Below are 18,552 nucleotides of genomic sequence, written 5' to 3'. Positions count from 1 at the left end.
ATGAAAGAAGTAGAACAATGCGTGGCATGGTGGTAGGTGGTAAGTGCTCTACAGATGTTTGCATTTGTTATTTCAACAATATCATTTACAAACCCTTGAAATACAATCATAGTTCAATGTTATTTCAGCTACTGGGACAGTCAAGAGTTCTATCAGATATCAAATTCTGCTTTTAAAGCATGATTCTTAAAAAAATTTTTTTGTGTGGGTACACAGTAGGTATATATAAGCATATGATTCTTAAAAAAAGAAAAAATAGAGTTGATATCAGAAATATATAATCTCTGCTCCCAGCTTGTAAATGGCAAAAATGATAATGGCTAGGTCTACTGGTGGTCCCTCTCTTGGCTTCAAGAAACAGATGAACAAAAATATTTCTATGAAAATTATACATTCTATAAGTCTCTTCTAGGCTACCTGAAAAAACAATTTATGTCACTTTTCATAATCTTCACCTAAGCTTTCCTACTCCATTTCAAAGGAATATATAAGGAAATACAAAAATATACTATCACATGCAAAAACAGCCTCCACCATTTTTTCCATATGCTTCTATTATAGCACAGATGAAACTTTCTTGAGTGTATGTCAATTCCTTACACATCTCTGTTTTGAGGATTAAAGAGTTCAAAAGACCTAGGTTCAAACTCAACCGTGTGCTAGCAAATGACTCCGAAAATTCAAAGAGAGCTCTGATTTGCAGCATTTGCTGATTTCTAAGGTATAAATGTGCCTCCTGTGGCCAGTGCAAACCATGGCTGGGTTACAAGTTCTTGGATATTTAACAATTGGCTCTTACCAGCCAGTAGTAGCAGTAATAGCTCCAGGACAACACATCTTATTCCCTGGGTGATGTGAGTGCACAGTCTCAATGAACTTCAGTTTCCTCAATGAGGATAGAAGGAAGTAAAAGTACCTACACTTCACTGGGTTGAAGTGGGAATCAAATGATACATGAACATCATGTATCTAGTATGGCCTTAGGTATATAGCACGTCCTTCTTAATATTTGCTGTATGAAATGTGAAGTTTCATATTCATTTAGTAAAACACAAAATTCTAAGATAATTTCTTTGCTATGTTTCAATAAAATAAAAGACCACCTCTAGCCTTCCAATCATATAGTATACCTACACCCAGTCTTCTCTGCACCTGCAACCCTATGTAAAAATGAAGTTTAGAATATAAATAGGCACAAGGGACAGAAAGGGCAGAGGAAGACAGGAAACTATGTCCTAGAGTGCTCATTGCTTTGTTAAAGTCATGAATACTCATAAGAACCCCTGTAAGGTATGCACTACCACATTCATTCCAGGAGGAGGAAACAAGGCTCATAAAGGTTCAATGATTTTCTGCCCAGCTAGTAAATGGCAGAAATGAGAGCTCTCAATCCCAAGTTTCTTATCCCTTCCAGTCCCATCATCTCATTCTAGAAGTTGCCTATTTTTAATATTAAAAAATCTGAAAGCAATTCAAATATCCAACAGAAGAGGGTTTAAACAATCTGTGGCATATTTGTGAGATGAAATGCCAATATGAAAAAAAAGAAATATTACGTTTAAGATTTTGAAATATATATATACATATATATACACATATACATATATATTTTTTTTGGGGGGGGGTGGGGAGGTGACAGGATCTCAATCTGTCACCTGGGCTGGAACACAGTGGTATGATGGCTCACCGCAACCTCAACCTCCCGGGCTCAAGCCATCCTCACACCTCAGCCTCCCAAGTAGCTGGGACTATAGGTGCAGCCACCATATGCCCAAATCATTAAAAATTTTTCTTTTGTAGAGATGGGGTCCCACTAAGTTGCCCAGGCTGGTTGGATTTTGAAGAATATTTAAGATTAACTAAAGGCTGGGCACAGTGGATCATGCCTATAACCCCAGCACGCTGGGAGGCCAAGGCGGGTGGATTATCTGAGGTCAGGAGTTTGAGACTAGCCTGGCCAACATGGCGAAACCCTGTCTCTACTAAAAATACAAAAAAATGACCCAGGCATGGTGGCAGGCGCCTGTAATCCCAGCTACTGGGGAGGCTGAGGCAGGAGAATTGTTTGAACCCAGGAGGCAGAGGTTGCAGTGAGCCAAGATGGCACCATTGCACTCCAGCCTGGGTAACAACAGCCAAACTCCAACTCAAAAAAAAAAAAAGGGGGAGCTGAAAATGCTCATGAAATAAGTAGGGGGACAAAAGCAGAATATATGCACGTACATAAACTGCAGGTTTTTAAAAACCAACCATACATATGTATCTGCAACGATATACAGGAAAATGTGAATGGTGATTCTTTCGCTGGCTGGATTATATACTTCTATTTTCGAGTTTTCAGTAAGTAGGCATGTATTGTTTTTGTTTTGAGACGTGGTCTTGCTCTGTTGCCCAGGCTGGAGTGCAGGGGCACACGATCATGGCTCACTGCAGCCTCAAACTCTCAGGCTCAAGTGATCCTTCTGCCTTAGCCTCCCAAGTAGCTGGGACCACAAGCCCGTGCCACCACGTCTGGCTAATTTTTGTACTTTTTGTAGAGATGGGGTTTTTTGGCCGTGTTGTTGCATGTATTTTTAGTTTAACAGAAAAAAGTTAAAATTAGTAGGTACAGAAATGAAAAATATGTAAAGATGACAAAAATCAGAATTACTGAGATGTTTGCTAAGCTCTAACAAAATAACTCTCACTTTTGGTGGTTACTATATTTCTCCAGGTCCTGAGGAGTGTATAAGTTATGTTAATGACTTCCTGCCACTCCCTGCCAATAAAATGTTTTTCATTCTAACTTTTTAATAACACCTTAATAAAATGAACTTAAAAAAAAGTTGGCTAAAGTATCACACATTCTGTCATTTCATTCTCCTTCATGCAAAACATAGGTATAACCACACTTTTCTAACACTATGAAGAAATTAAATTATACTACCAAAATCAAAGACCTAATTAAAAATTTTCTGAGTGACGAGGGGAGAGGAGGATCCCCTATAGGTACAAATCATTTTTAGGACAAATGATCAATTGTTATGGGAAGAGTCATTTTCCTGGGCTCAAACTATATCAGTACAACAAGTCATCTACTTTATTTATTATTATTATTTTTTTTTTGAGACACAGTCTCACTCTGTCACCCGAGCTGGAATACAGTGGCACCATCTTGGCTCACTGCAAGCTCTGCCTCCCAGGTTCACACCATTCTCCTGCCTCAGCCTCCCGAGTAGCTGGGACTACAGGCGCCCGCCACCACGCCCAGCTAATTTTTTTGTATTTTTTTTAGTAGTGTTAGCCAGAATGGTCTCGATCTCCTCATCTCGTGATCCACCTGCCTTGGCCTCCCAAAGTGCTGGGATTACAGGCGTGAGCCACTGTGCCAGGCCAAGTCATCTACTTTATTTATAAGGTCCTGAACTGCTTTGCTGAAATTCAAATATTAAACTGTAACTTACATAATCAACTACATGGCCGGGTGTGGTGGCTCACGCCTGTAATCCCAACAGTTTGGGAGGCTGGGGCGGGTGGATCACTTGAGGTCAGGAGTTCAAGATCAGCCTGGCCAACATGGCAAAACGCTGTCTCTACAAATACAAAAAATTAGCCGGGCCTGTAATCCCAGCTACTAGGGAGGCTGAGGTAGGAGAATCGCTTGAACCCAGGGGGCAGAGGTTGCAGTGAGCCAAGATCACGCCACTGCGCTCCAGCCTGGGCGACAGAGTGAGACTCTACCTCAAAACAAACAAACAAAAAACACAAAAAACCCCTACATTTTGTTTACCTAACCATTAACACTTTTACAGAGTTACTCTGATGGGATCTATTCAGCCACACCAGTGTCTTAACTTTTTAGACATGTTTAAAGCACCCCCTATTAAAATTTTATTACTGCAGATATATTGTATATCTGTTTGTATACTTAATGCATATATGTGCTCCCTTTGGGGAGACAGATCACCCCTGATGAGAAGGTCTGACCTACACCAACCAAATACAGTCCTTAGCTCACCAGTGACAATGAAGGATGGCCTCACTGAAGATGAGGGCATGTAGATGTGCCAGTTTGTGGGCAATAGTGAATATGGATTGAAATAATTTCTGTATCTTAGTAAAAAGCTACTGGTGTTTCCCTTCAAAACAATTTTGGGTTGTGGATATCACTGGGGTGTGAGCCAAATGCAGCAGTACACGGGAGATTAAAAATACTGCCTCTATTTTGGAAGAAACTTAATTAAAAGTCACTTACAATTTATAAAAGTCACAGAAATTACACTATTCTAAAAAATAAATCTATGTTACGCGAGTTACAGGATTTAAGTCACGTTAACCATACTGAATAACTGAACTCAAACTTTGAAACATGAAATCTTTAAACTTTACTACTAAAAGATCAATTTTGGTTTGAGGGGGGGAAGGGGAAAAATTCCCTATAAAACCATTTTTAGGACAAATAACCAAATTTTAAGCTGAAGGGTGACTGAGATGAAAAACCGTTTTGCAGAGAAAGAAAAGTACCTTTTGCTTTCCTTGGAACTTCTGACACTGGAGAAAATAAAGGCTCATTGTTTGGTTCAGAAAGGTCCGGCAACAAGACGGCCTTGCTAGACCGAGTCCTGGTGCTGCGGGATGATGTAGTGAAGGAAGCTCTGGCGAGCAATCTTTCTTCCTGGTCATTTGTTTCTTTCTGTGTCATTTCATCTGTGCGTTCTTCTGACACTGAGTGCAATGAATGTTTTTGGCTTTGACTTTCAGACTTTTTTGTAAGTTTTTTCTTAGAGTTCATCACCATCAAAAGTTCCTCGTTTGGCACTAAAATGGATTTTCCTAAAGCTGGTTTTCCAACATCAATATTTTCACTTTTAGCTGGGGCATTTCTTGTAGATCTCCTTTTAATGCTGGGAGCTTCTTTCTTCTTGGGGCTTCTCTCTTCCTTAGCAGCCTTAGATCCTACATCTTCAGATGGATTGATTTTTCTTGGTCTACCACGTTTTCTAGGTGTGGCAGACATATCAAATTCTGCTTGAAGAGTCAACTGAGATGACTCAAGGTTGGAGTCTTCTCTCACATCTGATGGACTAACTTCTCTCCCTCTGACCCTTCTAATACGTTTAACAGGCAGCTGCTCGTCACTGGATTTATCATCTTGCTTATTTCCTGTATTTTCAGAAGCATCTAAATTAGCACTTCTCAATTTTCTGATCGTTCTGCTAGGACTTGTTACTGTACTAACTTTTAGATCATTTATAATTTCAACACTTTCCTGATTTTCTACAGATCTTTTAATTCTTCTAGGAGTCCTTTTTGTAACAGATGAAACCTTAACTTCTTTTTTAATAGTTTCTTCAACTGCTGGTTCCAACAGCTGAGATGATTTTAATCTTTTTGATTCCCTACCTGTAGTGATCTGTAATTCTTGTTCCACAGAACTGGTGTTTTCTAGTATGTCCTGATTAACTTCTTTCTTTCTCCTTCCTCTCCTAGGCGTAATAGAATTTTGAGGTATTTGCTGGTTCTGAGATATTCCTCTGACATCAGAATAGGTGTTTTCAGAAGCTTCAGAAATTTCTTTTGCCTTCCTAGTTTTCTTCCTAACTGACTGCCCTGGCATCTTAGGAGTAGCAACATCTGCTGATGCTTCCTGTTGTGCTGATTTGACATTAACGTTTTGGATACGTTGTCCTCTCGTACGAGTTTTGGAGGAAACCATGTCATCAACCTGGCTGACATTCATAGTCATTGTGCTTGTTTTCTGAGCAGTCTTAAGTGCAGATTTGACTAATTCAGTGGGACACATTATGTTTTGGCTCACTAAAGGTATCGTTTCATGAACGGACTGTTCCATTGTATCTGAAGTAATTTCTTTACTTCTTGTGTCTTTAATTACATCTAGTAAATTTTCTGCAATTGCTACTTTAATAGGTTCAGGCACATATGGTAAAGTCTCTACTTTTTGGGACTTTTGGTCACTAGTTATGGCAGATGGCAAATTTGCAACTTGTCCATGATTATCATTTTCCCCACTGCATACAAGTTTTTCTTCAGTTGCTGTGTTAGCTGCTTTAGGTAACACATCAGATGATGCAAAATCACTTGGCTCAACTTCTCCTTCTTCACCTTCCAATATCAAGGTAAAGTTGCTTTGAGCCACAAAAAGTTCCCCATCTACTTCAGCAATGTCACATTCAGCAGTGTCTTTATTATCGGCTAAGTCACAAAACTGTTGGTCAATAGTATCAAAATTGTACTGAAGCTTAAGTGTTCCAGAGGGATATAACTCATTAAATGAAAGATTCCTAGCCTCTTCTCCTGAATCTTGAGCTTCAAGCTTTTCCTGTTCAATCACCTAAATGAATTAAAGATAACAGACTGGTTAAAGAATTTTAATATACGTTTTAACTTGAAGCACACAGGTTTTTGATGACCCTTGGCTGTGTGCCTTTTAAAACATAAATTATATTTAATATGGCATATACTTATGGGTTTACTTTTCAAAATTATCCCTTTAAGCAATCAGACTTTCTCATTCAGTCAAAATAACTAGACAGATTTTGAGATTATGACTGAAATTTAACTAGAAATTCTACATTTCCCTAGCTAAAAAGACAGTCAACAAAAGCTTGAAAATTATGATGCTAACAGTTCTGAAAACATTTAAGGACTTATTCTATTCTCACCCAAGAAAAAAAATTAACCGGAGAAAACAAACAACCCCCAAACTGTGTTTTAATGGTATTCCCCAAATTACCTAACTATCCACACTTTTCTAAATAGCACGATCCCCATAAGGTTGAAGAACAATTCACCTACATAAGCTCCCTTGGGCTAGACTCAATCCTCTTCCCTTTGCTGGGGCTGCATAAACCATGAAATTCCTAAGGCTTTCAAGTTCAGTACCTCTCCTGCAAGGGTTTGGTGGAAGAAGGAATGGTCCTTGCATTTACCTTTTGGTAAGGGAAGGGGAGAAAAAGGAGGAGGTAGAAAGTAACAGAGAGATCTCCTGACCAAGAAGGTAGAACATTACCACCCACCTAGACAATGACATTTTCCCACTCCCCAAACATTCAGTGAGATGACAGACTGGAAATAACCTAGAAATTAGGATTCCCACTTACAGCATACCCACAACTTTTATTAGCTTCCCAACTAAAAGAACTGCAACTTCACTCATCTATTTGGCAGTGGGAATACTCATTAAGATGAGTATGGATAACTATGACATTTTTATGAGTTAAGAAACTTCCCAAATTCTAAACAATCAAATTTCTATAAATAATTAGAAGAGTTGGTTTTTTATCTTAAAATTTATTACATAAAAGTTGCCTGCTGGTAATAAAAGATTTGGTATAATAGAATTTTTTTAAAAGACCTGTAAGTCTTATTAAGTAGCAAAAGTTATTTTCAGAGTGTACAGATGTTCAACACCAGCCAGTTGACTATCATTCTCCCACAAGGATGCATGGGGCAGGGGTGTTAATCCTGTTTAACTATATCCATATACTTTCAAATATATGATCTTATGACTAAAAAAACCTTTCATTTGAACCAGATCAGCAAAAATTAAATTGATAATACTATGGCTTCTTTAACACTTCCTTTTGGCTTTCATTAAAACCAGTTTATTTATTTATTTATTTTTTCCCTGAGACAGGATTTTGTTATGTTGCCCAGGCTGGTCTCAAACTCTTGGGCTCAAGGATCCTCCCTCCTCAAACTCCCAAGTAGCTGGGACTATAGGTACCTGCCACAGCACCCACCTTGAAGGTCAATTTATTAAAGGATGTGTTTTTATATTCCACAAAATATTTATACACTTATTTTTTGAACCCATATTTTTATAAATAAGTTTTTATATAGCAGTCAAATAAATGAACGTGTTAGGTTTGAACTACTTTGTCTTGAAACAACTAAACCAAAACTGAAAGACTGACAAAGAAGTAAAAAATTAATTTTTTTTACATGAATTTCTTGAGTATCAGGAGGGCTGTCAGAAATTGGAAGCTTTTCTTCTGGTAAGGCAACACTTTCTTTTAGTACACCAACTTCTACTTCATGATCTTCTTTTAAGTTCTGCGCTACTTCCTGGTTAAGCCTGTGCTCAGAGACAACAGGACCTTCAGAGATAGTGAGCGAGGAATTTCCACTATCACCAAGGACATCAGCCATAGCTGAAAGAAAAATGAGGGAATTTTTTACATTTAAACTGAAAAATAAATCTACACACAATTAAGGAAGCAAACAGAAAGGAAAAGGCTACACTGCACTTGAATAGTATATTAATAAACTATCACAATGCCATAAAGTCTGCAACTTCTTAAACAATACATACCTTTCCACAGAGATAAAACAGAAAAAGATAAATTTCACATTTAAAAATGATAACTGATAAATGATATCAGGAAACTTTTAATATGACGACCAACTGCTTCAAGGAAGTTCAGGTGCTTGTTCCTTATTAATCTGAAACTGTATTCACCAGGTGACTACCAGACAACCAGCTATCCTTGTAGAGTAATTACAGAATCACATGAGGAACATGCAATCTGGGCTTTGACAGGACTAGGAAAAAGAATGAATCTCTTTTGGCAGAAAGCATTCAAACAGGTACAAATGTACTCTACTACTTTAAAATCCTTTAGTGTTTAACAACAACAAAACATCAATAAAAAAGCACAAAAATAAAAGATGAACTAGGAAAAAATATTTCTACACTTTCAATGGAAAATGGGGCTGTTATCCCTAACATGTGGATACTAATAAAACAAAATGAAAAATGTTTTCCTGTTTGGCAAAAAGAGGACGACGAAAAAACACTTTACGGACTTCTCATCAAATACATAAAAGTAGTATACAAACTTTATTGGATACAACAATAAAATATTAAAAATCTGGCTGGGCGCAGTGGCTCACACCTGTAACCCTAGCACTTTGGGAGGCCAAGGCGGGTGGATCACCAGGTCAGGAGATCGAGACCACCCTGGCTAACACAGTGAAACCCTGTCTCCACTAAAAATACAAAAAATTAGCCAGGCACGGTGGCAGGCACCTGTAGTCCCAGCTACTCGGGAGGCTGAGGCAGGAGAATGGCGTGAACCTGGGAGGCGGAGCTTGCAGTGAGCCGAGATTGCGCCACTGCACTCTAGCCTGGGTGACAGAGCAGGACTCTGTTTCAGGGAAAAAAAAAAAAAAAAAAAAAAAAAAATCTGTACATACTTCTGGACCCAACAAGTCCATGGTTAGGAATCTACCCAAAAGAAATACTGACATAGAATGTAATGTGCAAAGACACAAGAATATTCACTGCAGAAACAGCAAAACAAACCCCAAAATGGTGATTGGCCCAAATGTTCAGCAATAAGCAATTAGTTAAGCATGTAACATTTACACTACACAACACTGTTAGAGCTGTTAAAAAGAACAGGATTATATTACTGACAGAAAAATGTCTTAAATATATTACATGAGAAAAGAAAGTTGCTTTTTTGATAATGATCATTTCTAACAGCTAACATTTACTAAACTTCAGGTACCAAGCACTATACAAAACACTTTACATGCCAGTGGCTTAATCCTGACAACTCTAGGAAATGGGTCTTATTAATACTCATTTAAAACTATTAATATTTTACCAACAAAAAAAAAACAGAGGCATAGCCCTTAAGCACAGGACTGAGTTAGGAACCCAAACATTTGGGTTCAGCCCCCTGCACTCTTTAGGCACCATCTTGTCTCCTCTTTCAACATATTGGGGGAAATGGGCACAGAAAACAAAAATTCAGGAAAGACACTTTAAATTGTTAATTATGGACCCCTAAAATGGGTGATCGGCTTTTTACTTTATATGTTAGACAATTCTCTCTGGATTACTCTGTAATCATGTATTACCTTAATCACGGGACAAAAACTAGTCTGCTGAAGCTTGCCCTACACCCCATTCATAATGTACCAGGAACAAAGGCATAACAGTTGAGAGCTTGGGCTCTAGAGTCAGATAACAACTATGTCATAGTATAGTGCTGTGAGGATTAAATGAGTTAACAGACACAAATGATCAGACCAATTCTGGACACAGACATTCAAGGTGTCTGCTTCCCCTGAATCCAACTGTAAGCTCCTTAAGAAAATCCTATCTTCCTCATCTCTGTATAGCCAGGGCCTAACTGAGAATAGGCCTTCACAAAAACGCTCACTGGATTAAAAAAAAAATTCCATATATTTGTTAATTTCCCTGGAGTATAGTCAGTCATTTGTGATTATTTTCTAATTATCACACACGCAAAATAACAACTCTTCTGAGTCGCGGAAGGTCAGGCAGCAGGGATGCATTTGGCTGGGTCACAGAACGCCTTACAAGCGACCCACTGTCTGACGGCTCATGCGTCTCCTCAGAATACTTTATGCCAGGAAAGCTGGCCAGAGACAGGAATAACTGAGGAGAAAAAATCTCAGTAACACAATAGATTATTTTGTTCTAAGAACAGAAAACTCTTCACTCAAAACACAAACATGGAATAATCCTAAAGTCAAAATAATACATACATGTATTGTCATTTGCTCTAATTGCAGAGGTGTAGGTTTCAACAGATGTTAATCCTTCGTCCGACACTGGTACCTTGGACTTCTGGGTGAAGACTTTCCTTTAGAAAAAGAAATATATACCTTAGTGTGTAAGAAGATCCCATCTGCTTTAAACTGCTTTAGTCCTACCACCTAACCTGTCATTTTGGTGACGTAAACTGAGGTTCAGAGAATTCAATACAACTCAAGCTCATTCTGAACGATAATATAAAATTTAAAAGTGAATTCAGAAACAATGCTGTACTTGTTTTATCCATTTTCTAATGTTTTACTCTTTTGGCAACAATGGCATGGCCTTAAAGTAGAAATGAAATGATTTTAAAATGCCTGTCAGTATACATTATATTTAAGCCAATTTTTAATAATCTGTGGCCACATTCTTCAAGTAAGTCTGTCAAGTATTCTGGAATATTTTCTATGAACTCAGTAGAGGCAAGGTTCAATATTTTAATGCTACCTGGAAAAAGTATGATAAATGACTCAGAATAAGAGACCAATGAAACCTGTATTAATTCATATGATGAAAATAAATCCTGGAATATGACGACAGTGTTCCTTTAATATTCTAATCTGATCTTTCTCAAAACCCAGTTAAAGCATGCTAATTTTAAAAATTAGGACAAATAGTATTTGAAAGTAAATTCAAGAAAAAGGTATTTAAAACATTTATAGATTTTACAATAAAAGTAACAGTGATACATCACCACAAAATATCAAATAAGCTTACATTTTAAAAGGAACTAGTTAGCCAAGATAGTGAATATGCACCTGGGTTCTCACTGGTAACTCTCAGGTGATTCCCTCTCATGCGACTACTCTTTGCTTTGCAATTATCCATCAAAGCCATTGCGATAAGTAACATTAGTTTTCATTTAAATTGAAAAAACATTACGAAAAAATAATTTGGATAATCCTTTCATATTGGCATCTACTTTTTCCATGCAGGCCTGGCAAAGATTCCAGCTAATCTAGATTTCTCTTCTCAGGTGTAAAGCATGTGATTTAGTTCAAGGTACAAGGGGTGACTATCATGATACTGAATTGTACAGGTGGTCTGGTAAGTCCCTTTCATTATGTATAAAGTAACAAACCATTTATAATGTTGTAAGTTATATTTTGTGTCGGTTAATTTTACTGAATCACCCTTACTACTACTTGATAATTGAAGCTGTCCCTTTTTTGTATCCTCTACAACGGTGTTATTCAAAAGTGCGGACACGCAATCTGTGTCAGTCTTGCAATGAGACAGGGAGCTCTTGCCAGAAGGTGAATCAATTGCTTCACTAATCATACTGATTAGTACAGCTGACTTTCCATAAAGGAGGCAGTGCACTGATTTATATTCCAAGGCAAGCTGTTTATCTTGTTGCAGAACATAAACTGATACTCTCACCAATCTGCTTGACCACACTTTGAATACGTCATCTAGTAAAGTGTCAATGAAAATTATTTGGGAGTATGCTTCAAATGGTCGTTAAAAAACACAAACTTAGAGTCATGTACTGAACAAATGGAAGGAAATAAAACTGTCTGTCATCTCTCCTGTGCTCTACTATGTCTACCTATGAGAGTCTTGTGCCTGATCATCCAGAAACCACTGGAAAGCAGAGGGCATGGAGGTATGCACAGCTGTGAGCGAAATCTTGGTCTTCAACAAAAACAGAATCACCAGAGTTCTGCCTCAATTTATCGTGTCTCTGTATATTTCCGAAACTTCACAGTAACTACTAAATGACATATAACTGCACAACTAAACTTCTTTTAGAACAGCCAACGTTACCAAAATGGAGATGTTAAAGATCTGAGTGAAATCTAACATGCACAGAATATTTTACTTCTGGTTCACAATTTCATTAAACTTCTTTTAAAAAGTATTTGAATTTCTCTCCATCAACTTACCCTTCATAGACTGATGGTGCACAAAGAGAAGCTTCAGTTCCTTGAATGGGGCTTAAGTGATTTAATTCTGAAAATGCCTCTGCTGCAACTAAGAGATCCTTTGTTTCTGCATCTTCTAAATTGCCTATAAGTCATACAAATAAGAATATTATTTATGCTAAATATTTAGTGATTACTGATAGTCTTGCATTATTGCTTTTTAAAAAGTTGTTGGGTCTGCTTTTTTGTTCTTTTAGGTTTGCTGCTGTGTTATCAGACTGCTAACACTTTCTTCTTTTTTTTGGAGACGGAGTCTTGCTCTGTCGCCCAGGCTGGAGTGCAGTGGCGCTATCTCGGCTCACTGTAAGCTCTGCCTCCCAGGTTTACGCCATTCTTCCGCCTCAGCCTCCTGAGTAGCTGGGACTACAGGTCCCCGCCACCATGCCCTGCTAATTTTTTGTATTTTTAGTAGAGATGGGGTTTCACTGTTTTAGCCAGGATGGTCTCAATCTCCTGACCTCGTGATCCACCCACCTGGGCCTCCCGAAGTGCTGGGATTACAGGCATGAGCCACCGCACCCAGCCAACACTTTCTTCTAATTCTCTGAATCTAGCTCAAGAGCCCCCCTTAACCTCTCCCTTTTCACTTTTTGCTGAACAGGCACTAATGCAACTGTTTTACATATATTAACTCACTTAATCCTCAACATCCAAAAAAAGTAGATAAGAAAACTGAAGCCTAAGGTTATACTGCCTATTCCAGCTCATGAAACGTACTCAGTAAGTAGCTGAGCTAGGATTCAAATCTAGCTTGCTTCACTACAGAGTTTGTGTTGTATGAAACCACACCCACCACAAACACAATACAGACTTCTGGCTGGGTGTGGAGGCTCACACCTGTAATCCCAGCACTTTGGGAGGCTGAGGCAGGCAGATCATGAGGTCAGGAGTTTGAGACCAGCCTGGCCAACATGGTGAAACTCTGCCTCTACTAATAATACAAAAATTGGCTGGGCGTGGTGGCACATGCCTGTAACTCCAGCTACTCGGGAGGCTGAGGCAGGAGAATCACTGGAACCTGGGAGGCAGAGGTTGTGGTGAGCCAAGATCACGCCATTGCACTCCAGCCTGGGCAACAAGAGCCAAAACTCTGTCTCAAAAAAAAATAAATAAATACAGATTTCTATTTGAGACTGCCTAATATTGTAAGAATAATCAGTGAAGATAATGTTATGAACATTCTTTTAATAGCTACCATTTAAACATGTTAGTAGAACAAGGCACATCGAAAGAGCAATGTAGGCCAGGAGCAGTGGCGCATGCCTGTAATTCAGCTACTGGGGAGGCTGAAGCAAGAGAATAGGTTGCAGTGAGCTGAAATAGCCCCACTGTACTCCAGCCTGGGCAACAGAGCAAGACTCTGTCTCAAATAAGTAAGGCAGTGTAAATTTCTAGACATATGCTATTTATGGGCATGGTCCTAAAGTTCTTAGAGCAATTAATGCCCACGCTTACTAAGTAAAGATATCATAGTCCAGACTTCAGTGGACTCTCATCTTAAACTACTTAAGACGCAGATTTTTATGTAAGTATGTAGTTTTACAGCTTTAGAGTTAGGAGTTACCTTTAAATAACCTTGTTAAAACTGTGTGTAGGGTAAGAAACATACAAATAGGCTGAGTTTTCTGACCCGCCAATTCTAGGTGAAGTCTCTCCCCTGGCCCTCTTGTTAACCAAACTGGATTCTACGTGTTTGTCAATATAGTCCACCATGCTCTCTGTGACATGGAGCAGGTGCCATTTCTACTTGACTCACTGTTTGATCTTCAACACCTAGAATAAACACAGTAGGAGCTAACAGGAATACATACATTAGGAACTCCAAACATTTTTTGATCTGTAAAATAATATGAAGATAATAAATTCATGAGCCACTGAACTAGTTTTTTTTTTTTTCTTTTTGAGACAGGGTCTCATTCTGTTGCCTGGGCTGGAGTGCAATGGCGCAATCACGGCTCACTGCATCCTCAACCTCCACCTCCTGTGTCCAAGCGATCCTCCTCTCTCAGTGTCCTGAGTAGCTAGGACTACAAGTGCATGCTACCATGCCCAGCTAATTTTTTTTATTTTTTGTAGAGATGGGGTCTCCCTATGTTGTCTAGGCTGGTCTTGAACTCCTGGGCTCCCAAAGTGCTGGTATTACAGGCGTGAGCCACTGTACCCAGCCTGAACATTTATTTTCATTGTCCAGTGATTATCCTGGAGGTGAGGACAGACAGTAGAATGAAATTCCTGATTTCTGAGAATTCTAGAAACTTAAGACTGATGGATAAGTTAAAAATTTCAATAATTTGGCAGGGCGTGGTGGCTCACGCCTGTAATCCCAGCACTCTGGGAGGCCGAGGCAGGCAGATCACGAGGTCAGGAGTTCAAGACCAGCCTGGCCAATATGGTGAAACCCCGTCTCTACTAAAAATACAAAAATTAGCCAGGCATGGTGGGGGGTGACTGTAGTCTCAGCTACTCCGGAGGCTGAGGCAGAAGAACTGCTTGAACCTGGTGGGGGAGGGGGGGCGGAGGTTGCAGTGAGCCGAGATCATGCCACTGCACTCCAGCCTGGGCAACAGGTGACACTCTGTCTCAAAAAAACAAATAAAAATAAAAATTGCAATAATTTGTTCTGTGAAGTTATTTCTCATCGCTACTGGAAGGACTTTCAAGTCAGACTATGGCATCTTACATTTCCTTCCTTAAATGTTACTATTCTTTTCTAAATTTCATGGCCAAATAAAAAATGTAACACGTAAGTTCTCCTCTGAAATCTCGTACCTACTCATGAAACAATGTAAGCCACACTTTCTAAGCTGAAAGAGTAAGATGTGTGCATTATGTCTAGGAACTAGTATACTGTGAGCATATAATATTTAACTCTCATGCTTTCTTTTTGAGATAGGGTCTTGCTCTGTCACGCAGGCTAAAGTACAGTGGTGCAATCATGACTCACTGAGGTTTCAAACTTCTGAACACTCCCACCATGCCTGGCTAATTTTTCAATTTTTATGTTGTAAAACAGGGCCTTGCTATGTTGACCAGGCTGGTCTTGAACTCCTGGGCTCAAACAATCCTCCAGCCTCAGCCTCCCAAAGTGCTGAGATTAACTAGCATGAGCCACAGTGCCTGGCTATGACGCTTTTCTTATGGTGGAAAAAATTCTATTATAAACTTTATTGAGGGACATTAATAACAATTTTGAGTATTCAGAAATGAGTTCTTACCCATTTGTTTCTGCAGGTCTGAAGGAGTTAGTTCTGATGCAAATACATCTTTATCTCCATCCTTTTCAGTTTGTTCAGTTACATTAGTAGTTAGTGCAGTGGAAGAGCTTTTGGGCTTAGAGGCCGTGAAAACAGTCTCTTCAAGGTCTTCCGGTGACGGTGCATCCTGATACTCTAAGGTAGTCTCATCGGATGTGATTGAAACACTGCTGTTTCCTTTGCTCACATCCAGTTTCTCTAAACTTTGTGACCCCACATCCATTTCTTGATGCTCCTTTTCAGGGCTGTTCAGGAAAAAAGATGTGGTCCTATCTTTGCTCTTCAGCCATTCAGTTTCCGCTGGAACTGCACATTTTTTAGGTGTAGTAAATACTTCTAATTTGCTATCACCTGCAGCCTGTAAAGTAAGATTTTGAAAAGAAAAAAATTAGTAAATATCACAGTTAAGTCTAGTCCTAAGCTACCCATCCCAATCATACCCACACTTTCTTTGCTGTTTTTATCCGAACTCTCTCCTTAATAAAAATTCATTTATTCTAAATCCATTCTCTTCTAGTACATAAAAGTTAATGGTGGCTAATGTTTCCCTAATTGGTAATATACCAGTATTTTCAGAAGAGTAAAACACACAACAGGCTAGATGACCCATAATCACTGAAAGGTTCCTATTCACCTACAGTGGACCTAAAGACACACCCTCAAAAACATACAACTAGTTAGAAACAACACAATATAAGGTAAAAACAAACATAAAAGAAGGACTAAAAATTAGGAGGTTTGAATCCTACAACCATATATCTAGTTGACTATAGCCAACTTACTTGGTGCTTCTGAGTCCTATTTATCTGTAAGATGATGGGTTTGGCTTAGCCAATGGCCCTAGTGTTTCTTTCAGAACTAACCTTTTCTTATTTCATTACTAGCTACAAGGTTATATACAAAAATCTATAGTGGTATTTAAAAACTTGATTTATCTAACTTTTTACTTGTCGGAGCTAATATATTCTTATTTAAAAATGTCTTTTCTTCCAATCATTATCAAACTTACCCCAGGAATCCATTTTGGGTCGACATCTTCTTCCACAAATGAAATTCTAGTTTCTTTGAGTCGTTGAGGAGACCTTCCAGGTGATGGAGAGGGAGATGCTAAAGGTGTTGATCGAAGAGTAGACCTCAGGATGGACTGAGGAGTGAACTCAGAAAATCCAGAAGTAGTAACTGACATGGCCAAACTTTTAGCTTTCTATAGTAAAGAGCAAATGGAATTACACCATTAAAAGTGCTTAGAGGCTGGGCGCAGTGGCTCACGCCTGTCACCCCTGCACTTTGGGAGGCCGAGGCGGGGCAGATCGAGACCATCCTGGCTAACACGGTGAAACCCCGTCTCTACTAAAAATACAAAAAATTAGCCAGGCATGGTGGCGGGCGCCTGTAGTCCCAGCTACTTGGGAGGCTGAGGCAGGAGAATGGCGTGAACCCGAGAGGTGGAGCTTGCAGTGAGCCAAGATCGCGCCACTGCACTCCAGCATGGCGACAGAGCGAGACTCTGTCTCAAAAAAAAAAAAAAAAGTGCTTATATAAAAACAGACGGGGTCAACTAAGTCACAACAGTGGTTATATTCTCATTTCATCTCCAATAAACATATCAATAGAAATATTTATTCCAGATTTCTGCAAAGAAAATACAAAATTCTTCCAGAGCTTTTTATACGTTAAGTCTATGAAACATAAAACTGCATCCATCTTTCTAAAAGCATTATTTCCAACTTAAATTCAACTAAAAAATAAAGTGCCAATTAGTAAGATAAATTACTTAACATTATAGAATTATACAAATCTAATTACAGAAAACTACAGTAAGACTGACTGTAGTATGTTTCAGAAAAAAAATTTCATCACACAAATCCAATAATAACCAAATTATGTATCAGAATCCTCTGAAGATTTAGTATAATGAATACAAATAATCTGAGATTAGCATGTAAATTTATTTAGTAGAGATAATTCCTTCACTTGGCCTCTAAAGGCCTAGTAAACAAATTATTGAATCCCATTAGATTATAATAAATTCTGTTAGACATGTTACAAGATCATAACAATTCTTTTTTCTAGACTATTCTGGCAGCAGGTATAAAATTACTCCAATTTCATTTCATTTGAACCTAGCTGTAGAGAATACAAAGTGTGATTTATTTTTGACAAATGAAAAAAATACTATACTGAATATTAAATTATTGAAACCTAATCTTTTCAACTTATTTTAATAAGTATTTTAGGGAGAGCACTTATTGAGGTATCTTTTATTCAACTTGAAAATTAAGGATTCCCTAGCTTCACTATAAATGCTGGATATCCAAACAGAGAACCCAGGGACAATGGGGAGGGGTGAGGGAGAAATAAATCTTCTGGGTTTCAATCCAGAACATTAGTCAAGGGGCTAGGGAGATAGTATGTTTAAAAAAAAAAAAAAAAAAAAAAAACTTTAAAAATGGAAAGGTTTAAAAAGACCACCACGAGCAGATATCACAAGTTGAGTTATTAGTGATTTCTCAGCTAATAACTTATGAGATGGGAAAAGGCAGTTTAAAGAGGGATAAACCAAAGTAGGAAGGAATAAAAGTTTCATCAAAGAATTTAAATAAATACAAATAAACCGAAGAACTAAATAGCATTTGATAGAAGAAATAACAGCATAATTATATCAGAAATGGAGCTTATGTAAAAATGAAATAAAAACAAACTCAAGAACCTGAAAGTATTACAAAGGACAAAGGCAAATTCACAACCACACAGAACCCTATATTACATTTAAGAAAATAATGTAATTGTTAACTTT

At 38.3% G+C, this 18,552-nt stretch overlaps 1 protein-coding gene across 3 annotated transcripts in view; it reads right to left on the bottom strand.

Annotated features, from left to right (window-relative positions):
- AHCTF1 (AT-hook containing transcription factor 1) overlaps positions 1-18,552 on the bottom strand; it is a 90,567-nt gene that overhangs the window by 4,497 nt on the left and 67,518 nt on the right. For all 3 annotated transcript variants that reach the window (XM_024252746.3, XM_024252744.3, XM_054549899.2), the window contains exons 28-33: positions 16,765-16,959; positions 15,717-16,113; positions 12,463-12,586; positions 10,525-10,622; positions 7,945-8,153; positions 4,504-6,331 (exon numbers count right to left, since the gene is read on the bottom strand). In XM_024252746.3, coding sequence (XP_024108514.2) covers positions 4,504-6,331; positions 7,945-8,153; positions 10,525-10,622; positions 12,463-12,586; positions 15,717-16,113; positions 16,765-16,959 — 2,851 coding nt within the window. The remainder of the gene's footprint in view (positions 1-4,503; positions 6,332-7,944; positions 8,154-10,524; positions 10,623-12,462; positions 12,587-15,716; positions 16,114-16,764; positions 16,960-18,552) is intronic.

Source organism: Pongo abelii, chromosome 1 (genome assembly GCF_028885655.2).
Source record: "Pongo abelii isolate AG06213 chromosome 1, NHGRI_mPonAbe1-v2.0_pri, whole genome shotgun sequence".
Classification (NCBI taxonomy): domain Eukaryota; kingdom Metazoa; phylum Chordata; class Mammalia; order Primates; family Hominidae; genus Pongo; species Pongo abelii.
The sequence above is the reverse complement of the archived record's forward strand: the minus strand, read 5'-3'. Positions and strand labels throughout refer to the sequence as shown.